The sequence below is a fragment of the Martes martes genome (assembly GCF_963455335.1).
Source record: "Martes martes genome assembly, chromosome: 7".
Lineage (NCBI taxonomy): Eukaryota > Metazoa > Chordata > Mammalia > Carnivora > Mustelidae > Martes > Martes martes.
Window position 1 is genome coordinate 69,681,938 of NC_137894.1, and position 21,249 is coordinate 69,703,186.

At 38.9% G+C, this 21,249-nt stretch overlaps 1 protein-coding gene across 1 annotated transcript in view; it reads left to right on the forward strand.

The window, feature by feature from the left end:
- The window catches only part of TMOD3 (tropomodulin 3), a 78,472-nt gene that overhangs the window by 53,771 nt on the left and 3,452 nt on the right, over nt 1–21,249 (forward strand). The window contains exons 4-9 of the mRNA XM_080807311.1: nt 2,802–2,924; nt 4,329–4,418; nt 11,984–12,114; nt 13,809–13,916; nt 16,781–16,924; nt 17,819–17,963. Of these exons, the coding sequence (XP_080663437.1) occupies nt 2,802–2,924; nt 4,329–4,418; nt 11,984–12,114; nt 13,809–13,916; nt 16,781–16,924; nt 17,819–17,963 (741 nt within the window). The remainder of the gene's footprint in view (nt 1–2,801; nt 2,925–4,328; nt 4,419–11,983; nt 12,115–13,808; nt 13,917–16,780; nt 16,925–17,818; nt 17,964–21,249) is intronic.

Sequence of the window (21,249 nt, forward strand, 5' to 3'; positions counted from 1 at the left end):
ACTTGTGATCTCTGTCTGTCAAATAAATAAAGTCTTTTTTAAAAAATAAATAAATAAATAAATAAATAAATAAATAAATAAAAATCTATCAGAGAGCTTGAGGACACAAACCTAAATGACTTTAGAAAGTGACAAGCCCTCCATTAGATCAGTGACATATTTCTCTCTTGGCTGACTGAAATGTAGGGAGAAGCAGAAAACCATCATAGAAAGGAGTCAGGAGAAGTCAGCCTAACTTTTAACAAACTTTTAATGATTATGTTTGGATTAGATGATAGATTAGAAATCCAGAGAAGTGCTACAGCAGTGTTATCCACTAGAACTTTCTGCCATAATGGAAATGTTCAGTGTTTGTGCTAACCAGTGTGGTAGCTACATGCTATCCAAATATAGATATCAAATACCTGAAATGTGCCTAGTATGACTGAGGAACTGAATTTCTAATTTTAATTAATTTAAATTTAAATAATCACATGTGGCTAGTGGCTACTATATTGGACAGTGCAGCTTTAGAGATGCTAAGACTGCACTACCCCCACTTCTTTTCCTTAGGTCTTCATTTAGTGCTAAGGATATTAGAAGAACAAAGGCAGTGAAGCAGAGCTGAGAGAAAATTCCTGAGGTATAGGTTTTCAGCTCAGAGAGGCAGGAGGGCTGGGAGAAAACCCTTCCAGGCCAACCCCAACCCCAATGTCACAGAGTGTAGAGTAGACTAGGTGAGGGGGCCTGAGAGATCTGCCAAAGCCCAAAAATCAGGGGATGGGACAGGAAAACAAGGGCAGCTCCCCATTCAGTTAGAAAGCTGGCAGCCTGGGCTTCCTATCAGTAGAAACTCCTCACAGTTTATAGTTCAAAAAAGGAGGGAGGGAGCACAGATCTCCAGAACCTCATGAGGGTTGTAATCTGAGGCTTTCCTGGAGACAAAGTCCTGATCCTATATTCAGAATGTTTGAAGCCAGTGAGGAACTGACTCAAACTAAAGGGACAAAGCCCAGATTCAGCTCAACTGTAGAGCATATTGATTCAGCCCTGACCTACAGGACATGCCTCTAAGAAAAAATATCATTTCCTTCAGTCTCTGCTATACTTCTATAAAAAAATGCCTAACATGCAGCCAAAGATCTTAAGATACATATTCCCCGTACTCAAGAAAATAACAGTCAATATAAGAATTAGACTTGACCCGGATATTGGTGTTATCAGCTAGGGACTTCAAAATAACTATAACAAAAATGCCAAAGAATCTAGTGGACAAGGTACACAGCATGCATAAGCAGAGGAGGAATTTCAGCAGAGATGTGGAAACTCTTTTCTTAATAAGAAACAAATGGAAACGCTCACCATAAAAAACATAGTATCAGAAATTAAGGTCCTTTAGATGGCTTAGTAGAAAATAGCTGAACAGTTTTGGCCAGATTGCTAGAAGCAGTCTGTTGTGGAAGGATTCCTTTTGGTTGCACAGGTTGAGGTATATTTTGAATAAGAAGTACACAACACTCACTATACTACTTATAAGCCCACAGACATTCTTTTGATAGAGCACTGCATAGATTCATCACGCCATATAATCTTGCATATTTCCCTGGTAGTTTTCCTAATGGAAAAGAAATTGGCACTTCTGTGAAGGTATGCATAGACCTTTCTAGATCATTTAGTGAGACTTTTCACTTGTCTTGGGAGAGAAACCAGAGGCATTCTTGTTAATAACCCAGTGCCCACCATGTATGAGTATGTCTTGTTTGGTCAGCTTGTGCTGCAGTTACATCATTACCATTTTCCATTTGCTTCATGTTTTCACTCTTGCATTGAACATATGGTAATAAAATACTGATTTTCACATAATAAAGATTTTAGTTTTCTAAAAACCTGTAAGTTTCTTAACAGGTAACCTTTTTAGCATCCATTGAGGCTTAGAAGAATAGTGACCTAAAGTTTCCAGATACCCCTTAGGACATACAGGAATTTGTTTGCAATTAGATCTTGAATTTCTGGGCTCATAAACTTTATTGTTGCCTTGGCCGACAGTTTGTTGCTTAAGAGTAAGAAAGGGGATTCCGGTTTTTGGTTTTTTGTTTTTTTTAATCTCTAAAAGTTTTACAGATTTCTAAAATTTATTCCTACATTCATCGTTCAATTCAGTATTTGTTGAGTAACTCATAATTACTCCAAAAAGAGCCTATTTTTATTTTCACAAATAGAACAGTTTCTCAGTTGATTTTTTTTTTTTTTTCTCCTTCATTCCAGATTGTACAGCCAGCCCTAGTACTGCCCTGGAAACTTAAAATACATATTGAAGATGAAACAACATTTTTTTTTACGAATGCATTCGTGTATGTTTTATTAATTTAAAAAACAATATTTGAGGTGGTTGACATTGAAAATCATAAGTACAATGAAGCTAAAACAGGAATTTTTTACATTAATAAGGAAAATAATACCTATATAGCCAAGATAAAGAATGCTGTTTGAGCTAGACACTCTGCTTTTTTTTTTTAATGAGCATTATTTTATTTAGTTTCACAACAGTTCCTAAGTGAAGCATCATTATGCCATTTTATAGGTAAAGATTTTCCCAAAGTGTTTTCAGACTCCTAATCTTAGAGCAGGATAGTAGATGAATTTTCTAACCCCCCCCACTCCCCCACCAAAATAAAAAAAAAATCTGAAGATGAAACAACATTATTGTAGGTGTTTATCTTGACTTTTTCCTTCAGCTTCAGTTGTACATACTTTTCATAATTTTTGTTAAAAGAGTAAAATGGCAATAAATACCGGAATTAACAAACTGCTTTATTTTACAGGGAAAATATTTATCCCGAAACAGAAACCTATGCAGACTTTCACAGAAGAAAAAATATCTCTTGATCCGGAATTAGAAGAAGCTTTGACAAGTGCTTCTGATACAGAATTGTGTGACCTTGCAGGTATCTCCTAAAACAAATGGGTGAATGAGTGGGGAGGGGAATGCCAGCACTTATATCATACTGATGCTTCCTTTGCCTAGTAAAGTGCTGTTGAATCAGTAGACCACTACAGTAGATCAGTAGTATAGTCTTTTTTATACTATAAATCTGGCAAAGACTTTCATTTTTTAAAATGCTCTCAGTGGTGAAATTTTTATGTTAATGGAATATATTATTTGATATCTTTTCCCATGTTACATTATTTGAAAGTCTTTATAAAAATCTTTCACCAGTTGGTGTGCAGCTAGAAGCTGAAAAAGTCTCTCCAGGGTCAACTACTGTCCCATTTTACCATTAAGACCCCAAGATGAGGGGCATCTGGCTGGGTCATTCAGAAGAGCATGAAACTCTTGATCTTAGGGTCGTGAGTTTGAGCCTCACCTTGGGTGTCAAGATTACTAAAAATAAATAAAATAAACTTTGGGGGAAAAAAGGAAGACCCCAAGTTGAGTAACTGGAAAGCAGACAAACAGTCCTGAGCTATCCTTACCACTTTCCCTACTTTCTGAAGTGTATCTGGAACACTCCAAACCTCCCTGTGGTTTTCATCATTGCTGGTTTCTTACCTGGACAGGTATCTCCCCGACCTGCCTCTGCATGCACCTATTTACCAAGGTAGAAAAATATGACATGTGGGGGGATATCTTAGCACCAAGGAACCCCAGAAGCTAACATGTTTGAAAGGAAGAGTGATGGTTCTTTGGGAAGGACCCAGGAAGGGACAATCAGTGTGTAGTGCCAGAGCAGGTGTCTGATTCCTTGGGATGCCAAGGACTATTGGAGTTATAAATGGTGCTTTCGTCCGAGGGGAATGGGCCAGGGGCATACTGTAGCTTCTGCCACATGTGTGCAAAGGGGCATTAAAACTGAAACCCAGATTTCTCCTGTCATTTTTGAGGGATGCTACTTTAATCTTAAAGATGAGAATTCAGCTATACTTTTGGTATTCTACTCTTAGCTAAAATATGAATGTAAATGAACATGAGGTTAACAAATGTAAAAATCTGCCTTAGATTGCATTGTTCCTAGAACCCTTGTGAGGATGGGCAGCAAAAATAGACCATTTCAGTATTCTCTCTTAGCCACCAGATGGAGCTAAGTATAGATTTACATTTAGGGTTAGGCTGGCTTCAGTTGCGTGTCCTAATTCATAAATGTGGGGAAATCTAAATCCAAATAAGGGGTGAAGTAATAGGGGTATTAATGAGAAAGAGGTTATAGGTGATTTTTTAATCACATTGTCTCCTTTTTTGGCTGCAAAATAAAATGTTCAGAAAATGTTAAAATCAGAATTTTTTGGTTGTAAAATCAATTATTTATGTTTGAAACTGATGGAAATAAAAGTAACTTTTTCTATATTTGTAGCTATTCTTGGGATGCACAACTTGATAACGAATGCCCAGTTATGTAATATAGTGGGAAGCAGCAATGGTGTCGACCAAGAACATTTTTCAAGTAAGTACTTAACAATCCATTGTGAATTCCAATCCTTTGTTAAATGTATTTTGTTTTCTCCATGTATTAACTTCAGTATATACATACTGAATGTTTTGTATATGTACCTGAAACCTGAGATTCCAATTAGATAGTATTGATGTAGAAAACCATTGAAAATAGAATATTAAATATTTTATTTTATTTTTAAAGATTTTATTTATTCATTTGAGAGACAGAGCACAGGCTGGGGGAGGAGAAGAAGAAGAAGCAGACTCCCCACTGAGCTGGGAGCCCGATGTGGGGCTCGATTCCCAGACCTGGAGATCATAAGCTGAGCCAGAGGCAGATAGATGCTTAACTATCTGAGCCACCCAGGCACCCCTAAATATTTTATGCTTAATGTGTCAACAAATGTAATTGGAACTACTCTCACCTCACCAAATAATACTAATAGTAAACACTATAAAAACTAATCAAACTTGGCTTTTGTTGACATTTTTATTTTCAGTGTTACTGATTTTCAAGAAATCTACAACAATGTTGACCAAAAAAACTACATTATAAATCACATTCAGGAGAAATCACAGAACTACTCAACTCCTAAACCTTTTAATTTGATACTAATACTAAATAGCCTAAGGCCAGGCTTTTTTTTAAAAAAAAATTCATTTATAGGGTGCTTTATTTTTTTTTAAGATTTTATTTTTATTTATTTGACAAAGAGAGAGAGATTACAAGTAGGCAGAGAGGCAGGCAGAGAGAGAGAGGGGGAAGCAGGCTCCCTGCCGAGCAGAGAGCCCGACGCGGGGCTTGATCCCAGGACCCTGGGATCATGACCTGAACCAAAGGCAGAGGCCCCAAGCCACTGAGCCATCCAGGCGCCCCTATAGGGTGCTTTAAAAGGACCAAAGTAATACATACTTTTGCAACACATTTGAACAATACCCAAGTAAATGAGTTAAGAAGTAAAAGTGTCTCTGTTCATTGCCATCGTGCCTTCTGCTCCCCCTACCCCCTAACCTGTTAACAATTTGGTGTATGTCCTTCTAGACTTATACTGTGTTCATACAAACTTATATATATGTATATACATATGTATATGCATGTTATATACATATATCTATATATACATATTACACATAGCCTTTTGTTTTTTATAAAAATGGGATCATATTGCAGCTATTTCTAGTAACTTAATTTTTCAATAATAATTTTTTTTTTAAGATTTTATTTATTTATTTGACAGAGATCACAAGTTGGCAGAGAGGCAGGCAGAGAGAGAGGAGGAAATAGGCTCTCCGTGGAGCAGAGAGCCTGATACGGGTCTCGATCCCAGAACTCTGGGATCATGACCTGAGCCGAAGGCAGAGGCTTTAACCCACAGAGCCACCCAGGCACCCCAATAATATTACTTTTGACCCTTAACACAAGTTTGAAATGTGTGGATCCACTTATATATGGATTCTTTTTGATAATTACAGTATAGAACTATAAATATATTTTCCTTATGATTTTCTTTTTTATTAAGTGTAGTTGACATATAATGTTATATTAGTTTCAGGTGTACAGCATACTGGTGGAACAATTCTGTACATTACTCAGTTCTCACCACAATAAATATAGTCATCATCTGTAACCATACAATATTATCATGTTATTGTAATATTGACTATATTCCCTATGCTCTACTTTTCATCTCTGTGCCTTATTTATTTTATAACTGAAAGTTTGTGCCTCTTAATTCCCTTTATTTCGTCTGTCCTCACACTGCTTTGCCCTCTGCTAACCACGACTTTGTTTTCTATATTTAAGAGCCCGGTCGTGTTTGTTTGTTGTTCTGTTATTTAGATTCCACGTATAAGTGAAATGATACGGTATTTGTCTTTCTCTGTCTAATTTATTTCACTTAGCATAATGTCCTCCATGTTTATCCATGTTTGCTACAAATGGAAAGATCTCGTTCTTTTTTTATGGCTGAGTAATATTCCATAATATTCCACACACACACACACACACACACACACACACACACACACATCATCATCATCTTTTCTTTATCCAGTCTTCTGTGGATGGACACTTAGTATGCTTCCATATCTTGGCTATTGTAAATAATGCTGCATTAACACAGGGGTGCGTGTATCCCTTTGAATTAACGCTTTTGTATTCTCTGGGTAAATAGTAGTGCAATTGCTAGATCATGTGGTAGTTCTATTTTTAACTTTCTGAGGAACCCCCATACTATTTTCCACTGTGGCTGCCCCAGTTTGCATTCCCACTAACAGTGCAAGAGGAGGGTTCCTTTTTCTCCACATCCTCGTTAACACTTGTTTCTTGTGTTTTTTATTTTAGCCATTCTGACAGGTGTGAGGTATAGTTTTGATTTGCATTTCCCTGATAATGAGTACCGATGAACATGTTTGCATGTTATTTAACTTCCATGTATTTGTGGTCTTGCCAGATTTTTCTCTTGTGGTTGACTCCTAGTTTCATAGCATTGTGGTCAGAAAAGTTGCATGGTATGACTTCGATCTTTTTGGATTTGTTGAGGCTTGTTTTGTGGCCTAATATGGGATCTGTTCTGGAGAATGTTCTGTGTGCACTTGAAAAGAATGTGTATTCTGCTGTTTTAGGATGGAATGTTCCAAATATATCTGTTAAGTATATCTGGTCCAGTGTGTCATTCAAATTCATTGTTTCCTTGTGGATTTTCTGTTTAGATGATCTGTCCATTGATATAAGTAGGGTGTAAAAGTCCCCTGCTATAATTGTATTGTTATTGATTAGTTCATGTTTGTTAATGACTTTTATGTATATGGGTGCAGAAATATTTACTCTTGTCATATCTTCTTGTTGAGCTGTTCCCTTTATGATTATTTAATATCCTTCTTTGTCTCTTATTAAGTCTTTTTTTAAAAAGTCTGTTTTGTCCAGTATAAGTACTGCTACTCCCAAATTCTTTTGACATCTATTTGTATGATAAGTGTTTCTCCGTCCTCTCACTTTCAGTCTACAGGTGTCTTTAAGTCTAAAATGGGTCTCTTCGCAGCAGCATATAGATGGATCTTGTTTTTTTACCCATTCTTTAACTGTCTTTTGATTGGAGCATTCAGTCCATTTGCATTCAAAGTAATTATTGGATAGATATGCAATTATTGCCATTTTATTACTTGTTTTGTGATTCTTTCTGAAGATTTTTCCTCTGATCATTTCTTATCTCTCATAGTTTACTGGTTTTCTTTAGTGATATATTTGGATTTTTCTCTTTATTTTTTGTGTATCCATTAGGGGTTTTTGATTTGTGGTTATTATTAGGTATATAACATCTGCATATAGTCTATATTAAGTTGATGGTTGTTTAAGTTTGAACCCATTCTTTACTCCTCTCCTCCCCACCTTTTAGGTATATGGTGTCATATTTTACATCCTTTTATTTTGTGTGTTCCTTGACTGATTTTTTTTTTAACAGAAATAATTCATTTTAACTGCTTTTTGTGTTTCCTACTTTCATACTCTCATTTTTGGTCTTTCCTTTCCACTCAAAAGAGTCCCCTTTAATAGTTCTTGCAGGGCAAGTTTAATAGTAATGAACTCCTTTAGTTTTTGTTTGGGAAACTCTTTATCTCTCTTGTTCTGGGTGATAGTCTTTCTGGGACAGAATATTTTTGGCTATAAGTTTTCCCCATTCAGCACTTTGAATATATCATGCCACTCTCCTCTGGCTTGAAGAGTTTCTGCTGAAAAATCCCAGTAGCCTTATGGGGTTTCCTTTGTATTGTAACTGTCTTTTGTCTTGCTGTTTTTAATATATTTTCTTTATCACTATATTACTGTATTACTAATTAGTATATATCACTATATATTTTAATTACAATATGTCTTAGGGTGGACCTTCTTTGGTGATTTTGTTGGGGGCTCTCTTTGCCTCCTGGATCTGGGTTTCTCTTTCCTTCCCTGATGAGGGGAGTTCTCAGCTATTATTTCTTCAGATAAATTCCCTGCCCCCTTTTCTCTCTTCTACTTCTGGGAACCCTATAATACGAAGATTATGTTTGGAGTCACTGAGTTCCCTCTTTTTGTTTTGCATAATTCTTTTTTCTCTCTTTTGTTCAACTTGATTACTTTCCATTGCTCTTTCATCTAGGTCATTAATTTGTTCCTCTGCTTCTTCCGTCTTGCTGTTCATGCCATCATGCACGTTTCTCATTTTGTTTTTTGAGCTCTTTATCTGTGGTATGTTATTCCTTACCTCTATGACAATGGTCTCACTGGTGTTCTCCACTCATTTCTCAAGTCCAGTGAGTATCCTTATGATCATTGCATTAAATTTTCCATCAGGCATGTTGCTTTTATCAGTTTTGCTTGGATCTCCTGCTGCGGCCTTGTTTTGTTCTTTCATTTGGGACAGATTCCTTTGTCTTCTCATTTGGTCTAAGTCTCTGTGCCTGTTTCTCTGTGTTAGGAAAGTCAGCTGCATCTCCTGTTCTTGAGGGTAATGGCTTTATGAAGAGGTCTTGTAGTGGAGTGCCTGGGTGGCTTAGTTGTTGGGCATCTGCCTTTGGCTCTGGTCGTGATCCTGAGGTCCTGGGATCGAGCCCCGTGTAGGACTCTCTGCTCGGCGGGGAACCTGCTTCTCCCTCTCTCACTCCCCATGCTTGTATTCCTTCTCTTGCTGTCTGTCAAATAGATAAATAAAATCATTAAAAAAAAAAAAAAAAGACTTGTAGTGCCCTGCCGTGTAGTGTGTCCACTGTTCCCCAGGGCTTGGTGTGTCTAGGATTGTCTCTAGCGTGTGCTGTGTGTGACCTGGTGTTCTGTGCTGGCCACTTTATCCTTGTCTGGCCACTTTATCCTAGGCCAGTTGTCTGCAGAGGTTCTCTTTGCCTGTTGTGGGCATTTGGTCCCTGCCTGAATGTGGCACATTTTAACTAGATGTGCTCTGATCTGCTTGTGAAATGAGACCTCTTACCACTACCACTGGAATTGAGGTCTTACAAAACATGTGTGTCAGGAGACTTGGTATTGGCAGGAATTTGGGCTGGTCTTCTGGGGGAGGGGTTCTGCTGTGCTGGGATTGAGGCAAGTGTGGCAGGGAGGGCAGATCTGCCAGAGAGTGAAGGGGCAGGACTTGGTGTAAGCAAATTAGGTAGTGAGTGTTGGCCCTGTGCTTATGCTGAGAGGCAGAGGAGGGAAATTGCACCTGCCAATTCCTTTGTTCCCTGAGAGGTTTCTCTGTGAATGCTGCTTCTCTGGGTCACACTCTGAGAGGAGCAGCTAACCTCCCCACTGTGTGCTCTAGGCACTCTTCAGATTGCTGTTTCCATGCTGTATGTCCACAGACTCTTTGCTTGCTTTCCCTCCAAGAGCAGCCCCAAAGACCTCTGAGGTCTCCCACAGCCAAGTACACTGACCTTTAAAACTCTAGGCTTTAAGCTCGCTGGTTGCAAGAACTCCTGAAATTCAGGGCCCTCCTAACTTCCAGGCCAGTTGCTATGGGGATTCATTTTTCCCATGCACTCCCCTTTGTGCTAGTCTGTCTTTCACTCTTTGCAACTGTGGCTTCCTCCCCACTGCAGCGGCCATGATCTGTTTCTCTCCCAGACCAACTCTCTACACTTCCTACCTTCTTTGATGTGGCCTCTTCTCTGCCTTTAGTTGTGGAATTGCTCTGCCAGTCTTCGGGTCAATTTCTGGAGTATTTAGGATGATTTGATAGTTACCTAGTTGTTATTTGTGGGACAAAATGAACCCAGGGTCCTCCTACTCTGCTACCATCTTCCCCTTGTGGTAAACCTTTTACTTATTTCTCTGTCTCCTATGTTTCTCTAAACTATTTTCTAGTGGCTTATTCAGATTCGGGTACAGTTTTTTGTTTTGGAGGGTTTGGGGGGGCAGGAGTGCTTCTTAGTGATTAAATCACATTAGGAAGCCTATCAAGTCTAGTCATTCCTCTTTGGGGAATATGCCAAATTCATCAGTGTGTTGAAATGTTAGCAGCCTGATCCATCACTTAAAGTCTCCCATAAGCCTTTCTTAATGGTTTCAGCATCCCATTTACTGGATCCATTACTTCATTCCGAAGCAGTGCTCTCTAAATGCATGTACTCTGTGGAGTAAGGAAGAAATCTTTTGGTTTTGTAAAATTTAGAATTGAGATAGAACTCATTCATGTTTTTTTTGTAGTGAGGAAGCTCTTCTCTAGCCCCCTTGGTCTACAATCTTGAAGAAGATTACCTTGCTGAACTTAGGTGAGAGGGAGCCCACTCTGTCCTTTTAGCAGAACTCTGGGAGGAAGCTTATTCTTGTATAGAACCAAATTCTGCCTCCAGGCAGTCTATACCTGTTCTAACCTAGCCTTTCAGAACAGCTTGAAATTTCTCTATTCTTCTACAGGATAAATCTGAAAAAAATGAGCATACTTTCTTTTAATATATACGTCCAGGCCAGATATATCCAGATCTTTCCACTTTCCTCAGGAAAATAATTTTCAGGCCATCATCTAAATTGATCTCATGATGCTATGTGTGTATATATGTGTAATAAATTTGAAAAGAACAAGGTACTCTTAGAGGGAATTTATTCAATATACTTTGACTTTTTTTTTTTTTTTAAAGATTTTAATTATTAGAGAGAGACCGTGGGAGAGAGAACCAAGAGCAGAGGGAGGGGTAGAAGGAGAGGGAGCAGACTCCCTGATGAGCAGGGAGCGTGATGCCTGTCTTGATTCCAGAATCCTGGGATCATGACCTGAACTGAAGGCAGATGCTTAACTGACTGAGCCACGCAGGCACCCCCAGTATACTTCATCTTAAGATGAGTTTTGCCCGTAAAAGCTAGAGGAGGGTAGAAGGGAAGAACTAAGCCAGACAGTGACCCTTTCTGTCAGTCTTTCTGTCAGTTGCTCTTAACTTTTTTGGGTCATTTGCCATGAATCTGATGCTGTAGGTTTTCTCCCCAGAAAACTTATCCATTAAAATGTTCGCTTGTTACATGTGTTCATAGACCTTCACATACACATCAAAGTGTACTTACACCTCATTAGAGGATTCAAGGCTCCTGGGTCCTCTTTCAGCTTTGCTTAGTAGTATTTTCGCCAAGGATATGGATATGGTTTATATGGTGAAGGATTGGGGGATAGGAGTGAAGGAGGGCAGTAATTTGGGGGATTTCTGTCTCAGTAACTCTTCTGTGTACCATTGTCTGTCTATCTCCCCCTTCCCTATTCCTACTCATACTTCCCTTTTTCCCATGCATAGTACTCCGCATAAGAGAAAGAGGTCACATGTCCTTCATCACCTTACTCTTCTCACTGAGGCTGTGTTTCTTTAAGTCTGTGATTTGTACTGCCTTTATAGTAATTACTAGTTAAATCTCAGAGAAAATGATACGAGAGGATGGCATTTTATTTGAGTGCTTTAAATGTGTGTTAACACATGAAGGATCTTTTAGAAATTGTGGGGGAAAGCTTTCTGGTTAGTTGTATTGAACGTGCATGTACGTGTGTGTTCTTTGCATTAAGTTCATAAATGCATTCGCTGTAATAATGTCAGCCAGTGAGACTCTTGTTCTTTTTGTTCATACAGATGTGGTAAAAGGTGAAAAGATTCTTCCAGTATTTGATGAGCCACCAAATCCAACCAATGTTGAAGAGAGTTTAAAGAGAATTAAAGAAAATGATGTCCATCTTGTTGAAGTTAATTTGAATAATATAAAGGTATGTGTGCTAAGCAAACAATAAAGTTTTGACTTGCTTTAAGTAAGTTAGATTTAGGATGAGAGTTGGGCAGTTTTGATAAAGTGTGATTTTACAGTTCTGCAAGGTAAAGTTTTTGCTCCTAACAGTATGCTTAGATTCCTTTATATTTTAGAAATTAAAGTATAATATTTTTCTGACTTGCTTTTTTAAAAGTATCATATAAAAATGTAAACCCTACACACTGTCAGCATAAATCTTTCTGGCTTCCAACGTACTGCCTACTTCTAAGAACACTTAGTCTTCCGGGGTTTTTTTTTTTAATCCGGTTTCTTGAGGTATTCCTTGTATTGAGCCAGATTCTGCTACCTACTGAAATTCTGCCAATTCTGTGTACAGTTCGATGAGTTTTGACCAATGCAGAAGTTGTACAGCTACCACCATAGATGTGGAACATGTCAGTCCCTTTTATTGTCATTCTCTGCCCCCAGCTGTAGTCCCTGACCACTTGTTTCTGTTTTCTTCCCCTTCATTTGCCTTCTCCAGAATGTCCTGTGAGTGGAATCAAATAGTATGAGCCTTTGAGTCTGGCTTCTTTCACTTAGCATAATGCATCTGGGATTCATCTGTGTGGTTGTGTATGTCAGTAGTTTGTTGAGTAGTATTCTGTTTTATGAATATGCTGCAATTTTTTTATCCACTCACTACTTGATAGACATGGATTCCCTCTGGTTTAGAATGATTATAATAAAGCTGTTAAACACATCTGAACATGTGAACATATGTTTTCGTTTCTCTGGAGTAAACAGTAGTGGGTTTTCTGGGATCTTGAGTTTTTTAAAAAAATGCAGTGCTTCCTTAGAGTAAAGAAGAAATGAGATAGGAGGGCATAGGGATGATTAATTACCAAAGAGTAAATTCAGATTATCTCTTGAGTATCGTTCATTGTATAATAGTTGCATTAAGAACTCCTCATTTAATTTTATTCTATTTTTAAGAATTCCTCATTTTAAATCTTGATTTGTCTGAATTAAGGGCTGAGAGAGCATCTGGGAATTATAAGAACCTAGGGAATAAGACCTCTGTGCTCCTTTAGCAGGTGTGCCTCCCTATGAGCTGAAGAAAGCAAGCCTTGAGAAAAGCTAACATTCCTAGTTGATCACTAATTTTAATTTTTAAAAACTTCAGTCCTCACATAACTAAATCAACAGGTAATGATCTGAAAATAATCAGGCTACAGGGAATTGTAGTGTTGATAATAAAGGGAGAAATTAGTGCCTTCTAGAACTGTATCTTTCCACATTTCAGGTAGTGTAGGATTAATCTCTCTTATTATAGCTTAAACTAAGTGACATCTCTCCCTTTGTAGAAAAGTGGATCCATGTTGAATACTCAGGTGTTGGCGTCTTATAATCCAAATAGTTAAGTGTAGAATAATGAAAGTTTCTTTAATCAAAATGCTAGAGAAATGATGATATATACTCTCCTCTAGGTCAGCAGTTTGTGCAAATGTACCATAATAGAGAAATCAGATAACTATGAAGGAGGCTGTTTGACTTTCTTTGTGGAATAAATGTTTTGTTTATATATTTTTTCTCCCCACCCCCTTGTAAAATTTGAGTACATTTAATGAAAAAAAAGTACAAACACATTTGATTAATGGGCAGAATTTCTTAAAAACTAAAATGTCATATTTCACATGATTTTATTCCAAGAATATCCCAGTTCCAACTCTAAAAGATTTTGCAAAAGCTTTGGAAACCAACACACACGTGAAGCATTTCAGTCTTGCAGCCACGCGAAGCAATGACCCCGTCGCTGTTGTAAGTAAGCTGCTACTGATAGTAGTGAAATAGTGACTATGGTATGGTACAGAAGTGGCTCAACTGATCTTATGATGAAGATTTACTCTCTTTTCAGTAGATGTATAGCTCACTGTTAGGCAAGACATTATTTACTCTTCTGTTTGTTTTTTCCTGTATTTCTTCCCTATAATTTTAAAAACTGTAAGTGAAGTCATGCAGTATATACTGTTTTGTAACTTAATTTTTTGCTGAACAATATATCTTAGAGCTCTTTCATATCACTACATAAAGTTCAACACCATTCTTTTAACATCTGCAGGGGATTCCATTTATGATCTACAGTGCTGGATTTTGTCAAATGCTTTTAATGTGTGTATTGAGATGATCATGTGGTTTTTGTCCTTTATTAATATGGTATATTCATTGATTAACTTTTGCCTGTTAAGTCAACCTTGCATTCCTGAGGTAAATCCCACTTGATCATGGTATGAACCTTTATCTGTACTTGGCTTTGAGGACATCACTACCTTTGATTCTCCTCTCTCCTCACTGGATGTCCCTTCTCTGGTTGCTCCCCATCTTCCCCACCTCTAAGCATCTGAATGGCCTGGGGCTCAGTCCAGGTCTTCTTTGTCCACTTTCTGGGTGATGTCACTCTGTTTCATTACTGTGTGTTATCTGTGTATGCTTCGGACTCCCAGGATTGTTATCCCCAGTTCATACCTCTGTCCTGAACTATGTGCTCATGTCCACCTCTTTAACCCCTTGCTTGGCTAACAGACATCCCAAATGGTCCCAAACCAAACTCCTGTCTTCCACCCCATACCCCATACCTGCTCCTCTACCATTTTTTCCTGTCCCACTAAATGACAACTTCATTCGTTCATTTGCTCAAGACAAAAGGAAATGGAGTTCCCCTGACTTCCTTTCTCACAACCTTAAATGCATATCCAGGCTTGTCTTCCAAATATTCCAGAATCTAACAATTTCTCACCATTTTCTCAACTATCATGCTGGTCGGTCTAAGACAGCATCTTCTCTCATCTGGATTATTGTGATCACCTCCTCACTGAGCTGCCTGTGTCCATCTTTCCCACCTCAAAGCCAGCTTTTTTTACATAGCATCAAAAGTGATTCATTTATTTGAGACAGAGTGAGAGCGCACGATCTGGGATGGGGGTGGGAGGGTAGAGGGAGAAAAAAGCACACTGCCTGCCGAGTAGGGAGCCCGATGCGGGGCTCAGTCCCCCAACCCTGGGATCATGACACAAGCCGAAGACTAGTGCTTAACCGACTGAGCCATCAGGATATCCCCAAAAGTGTTTTTTTTAAAAACTTGTTTAGTTACCTCATTCTTTTTTTTTTTAAGATTTTATTTACTTATTTGACACAGATCACAAGTAGGCAGAGCAGCAGGCAGAGAGAGGGGGAAGCAGGCTCCCCGCTGAGCAGAGAGCCCGATGTGGGGCTCGATCCCAGGACCTCGAGATCATGACTTAAGCCGAAGGCAGAAGCTTAACCCACTAAGCCACCCAGGCACCCCTAGTTACCTCATTCTTATACTCAGAACCCTTCAGCCGCTCCCCATTTGTCTAATAATAAAAATCACGATCCTTCAGTAGTCTTATAATCCTTTACTTGCCCCATTTTTTTTCTTTTTAATATTTATTTGAGAGAGAGAGGAAAGGACAGAAGGAGAGGGAAAGAGAGAATCTCAAGCAAGACTCCCCGGCTAAGCACAGAGCCTGATGCAGGGCTTGATCTTATGACCCCAAGATCAGACCCGAGCTGAAACCAAGCGTCAGGCTCCGCTGCTTGCGCTTTCTTTCATTCAACTACAGACATACAGCCTCTTGCTCTTCCTCAGACGTGCGGTGCGTGCCTCTGATGCAGGGCCTTCCCCCTTGTTTCTCCTGCCTTGTTTTGCCCTTCATATTTCACATGAAATATCGATGTGAAACGATATTTCACATCATTTTATGTCACCACTTTGAGCCATTGCTCCAGCGTCACCTTCCTGGTGAGGCCTTTCCTGACCACGCCTGTCCGCAGCACTCTACGTCTACCCTATTTTCTTTCTCTGTAGCTCTGTTTACCATCTAACGTATTTTGGTTATTGTCCACTCCCTCCCCACTAAAATATAAGTTCCATCAGGCAGAAACTTTTATGTTCTATTTCTAAATCTTCAGAGCAGTACTTAATCAAATAATCGGCCACCAGTAATATTTGAAGAAATGTATATACATTTCATTTGTATGTACAATTGTATGTACAATACAAATGGATAAGGGATTTGTTCCACATAGCTAGTTGTCACTAATGAAAAGTAGACATGTAGAGATACCTGTCCCAAGTTCTTCCTAGTATCTCTGCCCTCTTTTGCCTTTTCTTTTAACTTGACTCTGTGTTCTGGTAATCTGTGAGCATTTCTGACCTTCTGCCTTAGGCATTGCTTCCCATCTCAGCCTCAAAAATCAGTCCATAATTTATCTTCATTTTTGCTATACAATAAACCAGCTGCAGTAGGACCCAAGTAAGAAAAGATGTTCCAAAGAGACCTTGATGAAGTTAGGCCTACACAGGAACTGAGAGAAAGTGTGAGAGAGACAGGAGAAAGGAGGGAGTAGGGTATGAGTGAACATAACAGTGTGAAAAGCAGCAGAGAATATTACCAACAGAGTATTACATGTGACAAATCTAAATACTGTGACAGGGCATGTGTGAAAAATAGGTATGAGGCCTATGAGTTTGTGTGTCAGCCTAAAACAGTCTAAAGAGAAACAGAGCAGTTCTGCTAATTACTATATTTGTTTATGGCAGGTAGAATATATGTTGGGTACTGTCAATTTTTATCTCTAAATATTTTCTTTATAATTTCTAGGCTTTTGCAGATATGCTGAGAGTGAACAAAAATTTGAAGAGCTTAAATATAGAGTCCAACTTTATTACAGGAGTTGGGATTCAAGCCCTGATTGATGCTCTACGAGATAATGAAACCCTGGCAGAACTCAAGATTGACAATCAGGTCAATGTTCTATAGCAGTAACTGAGGAAGCCGTGGAGGGATTGGGGACTCAGGAGGCAGGTGGAAGGGGGGCATTTTGGGAAGGTGGTGGCCTGAAAGGAGATGAGGACATTTGAAGCATCCAGAATATTAACATTCTGAGTATGGGTTTGAACATATTCATAGAGTTGTGCAGCCATCACCACTAATTTCAGAACATTTTCATCACCCTTCCCGCCAGCCCTGGCAACCATTAACTTAACTCTTCTGTCTCTGCACATTTGCCTATAAACGGAATGATACAATATGCGGTCTTTGTGTCTACCTTCTTTCACTTAGCTAAATATTCTGCAGGTTCATCCATGTTGTGATATGTATCGGTAGTTACTCTTTTTTATGCCTGAATAATCTATTACATGTGGGTTGTTTCTACTTTTTAAATATTGGGAATAATGCTGATATGAACGTTCATATACAAGTTTTTATATGAACATAGGTTTTCATTTCTCATGGGTACATACCTAGGAGTGGAATTGCGAAGTCATGTGGTCGGTAACTCTGTGTTTAACTTTCTGAGGAATGGCCGAGTTGTTTTCCACAACAACTGCACCGTTTTGCACTTGTACCAGCATGTGTGAGCTTCCCAATTTTCCCACATTCTGGCCAACACTATAATCATCTCATAATAATGGGTATGAAGTGGTACCTCCTTCTGGTAATCCAGTTTTTTGGTGTCTGTATAAACAGTATTATACTGAGCTTCAAAATGTTGTTTTTCCTGTGTAAGTATGTTGTAAGAATTGGGAAAATTTAAAGAGACCAGCAAAATCAGCATTTACCTGAATGTCTTAGTCTTGACTTACCTTGAAAAGTATTTTGATCTAATTTATTAATACTATTCTTTAATTATTCCAGAGGCAGCAGTTGGGAACAGCTGTAGAATTGGAAATGGCCAAGATGCTTGAGGAAAATACAAATATCCTTAAATTTGGATATCAGTTTACACAGCAGGGACCCCGGACCAGGGCAGCTAATGCTATAACAAAAAACAATGACTTGGGTAAGACAGACACATTTCAAATCAAATTTCTGAATTGTATCATTAAGCTAATGTATTAGAGGGACTTTTTTTTCCAGTAAGTTTCAACACAATTTTGGGCCTTTGTTTTTAAAATCTGCACAGCTCTTTTTATATTGATTGAATTAGAGTTCAGTTTAAGCACAGTTGTAGTGATTACTGGGTTCATGGGTGAAATTCTCCTGAAACAAACATTTCACAGCTTTAAGCCAACAGTTTTCTACTAGAAACATAAATGCGTCCTGGAACAAAAATTTTGTTTTCAGTTACAAGTCGCCTCTTGAGCTATTAAAGATTTCAACATTTCAGGAAGTTTTTGCCCTTTTTATCAAACAGGCCTACATAAAAATTTGTTTTCACATGATAAAACATGGCTTATAGTTTCGATCCAAGTTTTATAGCATGTGGCACGTAAGTGTCTGCTGTCCTCACCGGCCTCCCGAACACAGCCGTTACTGGGCAGTTTGTCTTCTCGCTGCACACTCCTACTGAAAATACTGCTGAGGCTTATGTTTCTGTTTGAAATAAGTTTTTCCAGCCAAGGCTGAATTAAAGAATATATGATGCTTATAATTTTGTTTCTACATGTTTCTAATAATTGACTCTTCTTTTAAGTTTGGTGTTTGTCATTGAAATATTTTTAAAGATGTGTTTAGACAAGAATTAAAGTAAGACTTCTTAAAGAGAGTAACACTTCAAAGTGATAACAGTTCTTTTAAACTTCAGCCATATTTGTGTTTGCATTCCTGAAGGGTTTCTAAAGCAAAGAAGTTACAGCTTCCTTCTCTCAACCCAAATTACTGTGAAGAGTGTTAGTTCAAACCCTGTCTATCCCTTGATGACTTCGTTTCTCAGAGAAGATTTTAGTCTCTTGCATTTTAGAAATTTGGTGTGTTTGGTGTGCTGTTGATTCTCAGTGTAACTTGCAAAGTCATGCTAATTACTTGGAGAATCAACAGTACACCAAAAGATGAGAGAACACATGGAAAATACTTCCTGGGCTGCTTCATGTTGACACTGTGCCGCTGACTGGGTGTCCACGGCCATGTGTAATAGAGGAGGTGGAGGCGGAGGCCACGTTGAAGGTGTGGTCTGACGTAAAACGGAAGTGAGAGAAAGCAAACAGCCTTGTGTAGGTAGCTCTGGAGACCCCCCCCCCCGACCTCATGCTCACTTTTTCTGAGCCAAGCCAGAGTTTCAGACATGAGATGAGAATAGGAACTTTCCTGGAGTGGGGAAGTACATGGATAAAACCTCACATTTGGGATCAAGGTAGTTATTTATATGCTGAGGACAGCATGCAGACTGTAAAAATGGACTCTCATTGCTGGCCACTGCCTCCAGAGTAAACTTGCAGAAGTACTTGCTTCTGGAAGCTAACACAGCAGATAAAAAGGCAGTGCTGGTAGAAGGCACTAAAATTAGATGGGAAGAAACGTAGTTTCTTCGGATTTTTTGGCGGGAGCATTTGAGAGCCATTATATTGACCATTGGATGCTTGATTAAAATGATACTTTTTAAAAAACCCTATTTTTTATTCTTCTAGAGATTGGATGTGAGGTTAGAATTTATTTGCAATTGATCATAAAGTATTGAGAACTTCTGTTAGTGGAGTGGGTTTTAGAAAGAAATTGCCAAAGAATTATTAATAGGTGGGACGCCTGGGTGGCTCAGTCAGTTGAGTACCTGCCTTCAGTTCAGGTCATGATCCCAGGGTCCTGGGATCGAGCCCCGCAGCAGGGAGCCTGCTTCTCTCTCTGCCTGCCGCTCCCTCTGCTTGTGCTGACAAATAAAACCTTTTAAAAAATGAGTTAATAGGGCCAAATTTATGAGCCTCTCATCTAGCAGCTGAACTGAGAAATTGCTGGTAGCAAGTAGGCACTGAGTAAGGAAGAAGAGTCCGACCTGGTTCTTGGCCCCGTCTTCTGCCGTGTGTGCTCCCAGCACCCTCTGCTCGTTTCCCAGACCTATGTTTTGGTCTTGGCACACAGGTCAAGGCGGCAAGCATCAAGACCCTGTGCTCGTACTGGCAGTCTGGCATGTAGCTGCCAGAAAGACCTCAAAGATCAAAATTTGAAACATACACTCCCCAGGCTTCTAGTTTTTCTTCATCTTGCACGTGGGGCTATATCAGATCTTTAATGTTGATTCTGATGTCTTACCTCTCATAGTTTCCTGTTTGTTGAAATAATCCTACCTACTCCCATCTCTCCAGCTATGAAGTGTCCTAGCTGCGAGCAGCAGACAGGGTCCACAGCACACATGCAATATTTATGTGAACTCTGAGTCTCCTATTACTATCCTCACTCCAGCTAACCACATCATTTTCAACCTTTTTGGTCTGCTCCCTTCTGTCACCGACCTCCTTTACATGTGTTATTTTAATATCTGAAATGCTCTGCCAATAACATCTAAACCCTGCTGCAATTTAACATTCACTTGGAAAGAATCTACCCAAAAGGGTTAATCTGGCTTGTCTTTCAAGAAAGTATTTCTGTATTTTTCAGAGATCTATATATATGAATCAGGTTTGTATTTGAGGACTTAAGTCCCTGATTTTTTTTCCCTTAATATTTCAGTAAACATGCAAGACTTGCTTTTTGTTAACATGGACTAAAATTAGAGTAAGGGTTGTACTCAGTCAGCTAAGTAGAAGAATGCTCATGAGAGCTTGATACTTCAGTTCTCCCGGTTTTTTGCTTTCTAGCTAGCACCCATCCAATGGCTGGGCAAGCTTTTTTGCACATCATTTGAATGTCTGCTTGAAGACCCTATCCTACCATCACCGAGTATGGCCTACTAGTTTGGGGTCACCAGTCTGTGAAGCGGCCGAGGGCTCCTGAGACATACTCACCTTTCTTTTGCTCGGTCCACTAGACTAGTTCACTGATCACTTTGGTGGCCAGAGCTTATTATGTTCACCAGATAGGAGCTCACCATATTACTAGGGTCTGAGGCGTGCATCATTTTGTATTTTGTTTTTTTGTCAGAGCCCAGTTCATTTTGTAGGAGACACTAGAAGGAAAATTTGGAGAATAGTAGCAAGTCACTTACCTTTAAAATGATAAAAATATTTTTGTTCTTTCACAAACTAAGGAAATGGGTCATCAGAAGAGCATGCAAATCGTTATTTTTAATATGTTCTAATCCCAGCTGAGTGTGACTTCAAAATTTAACACAGTAATTTATAAGTCATTGTCGTAACAGGTATCAGTTTTTTAAAAATAACAAATAAGACGGGTGCAGTGATGTGAAGGTGAATGTGGAG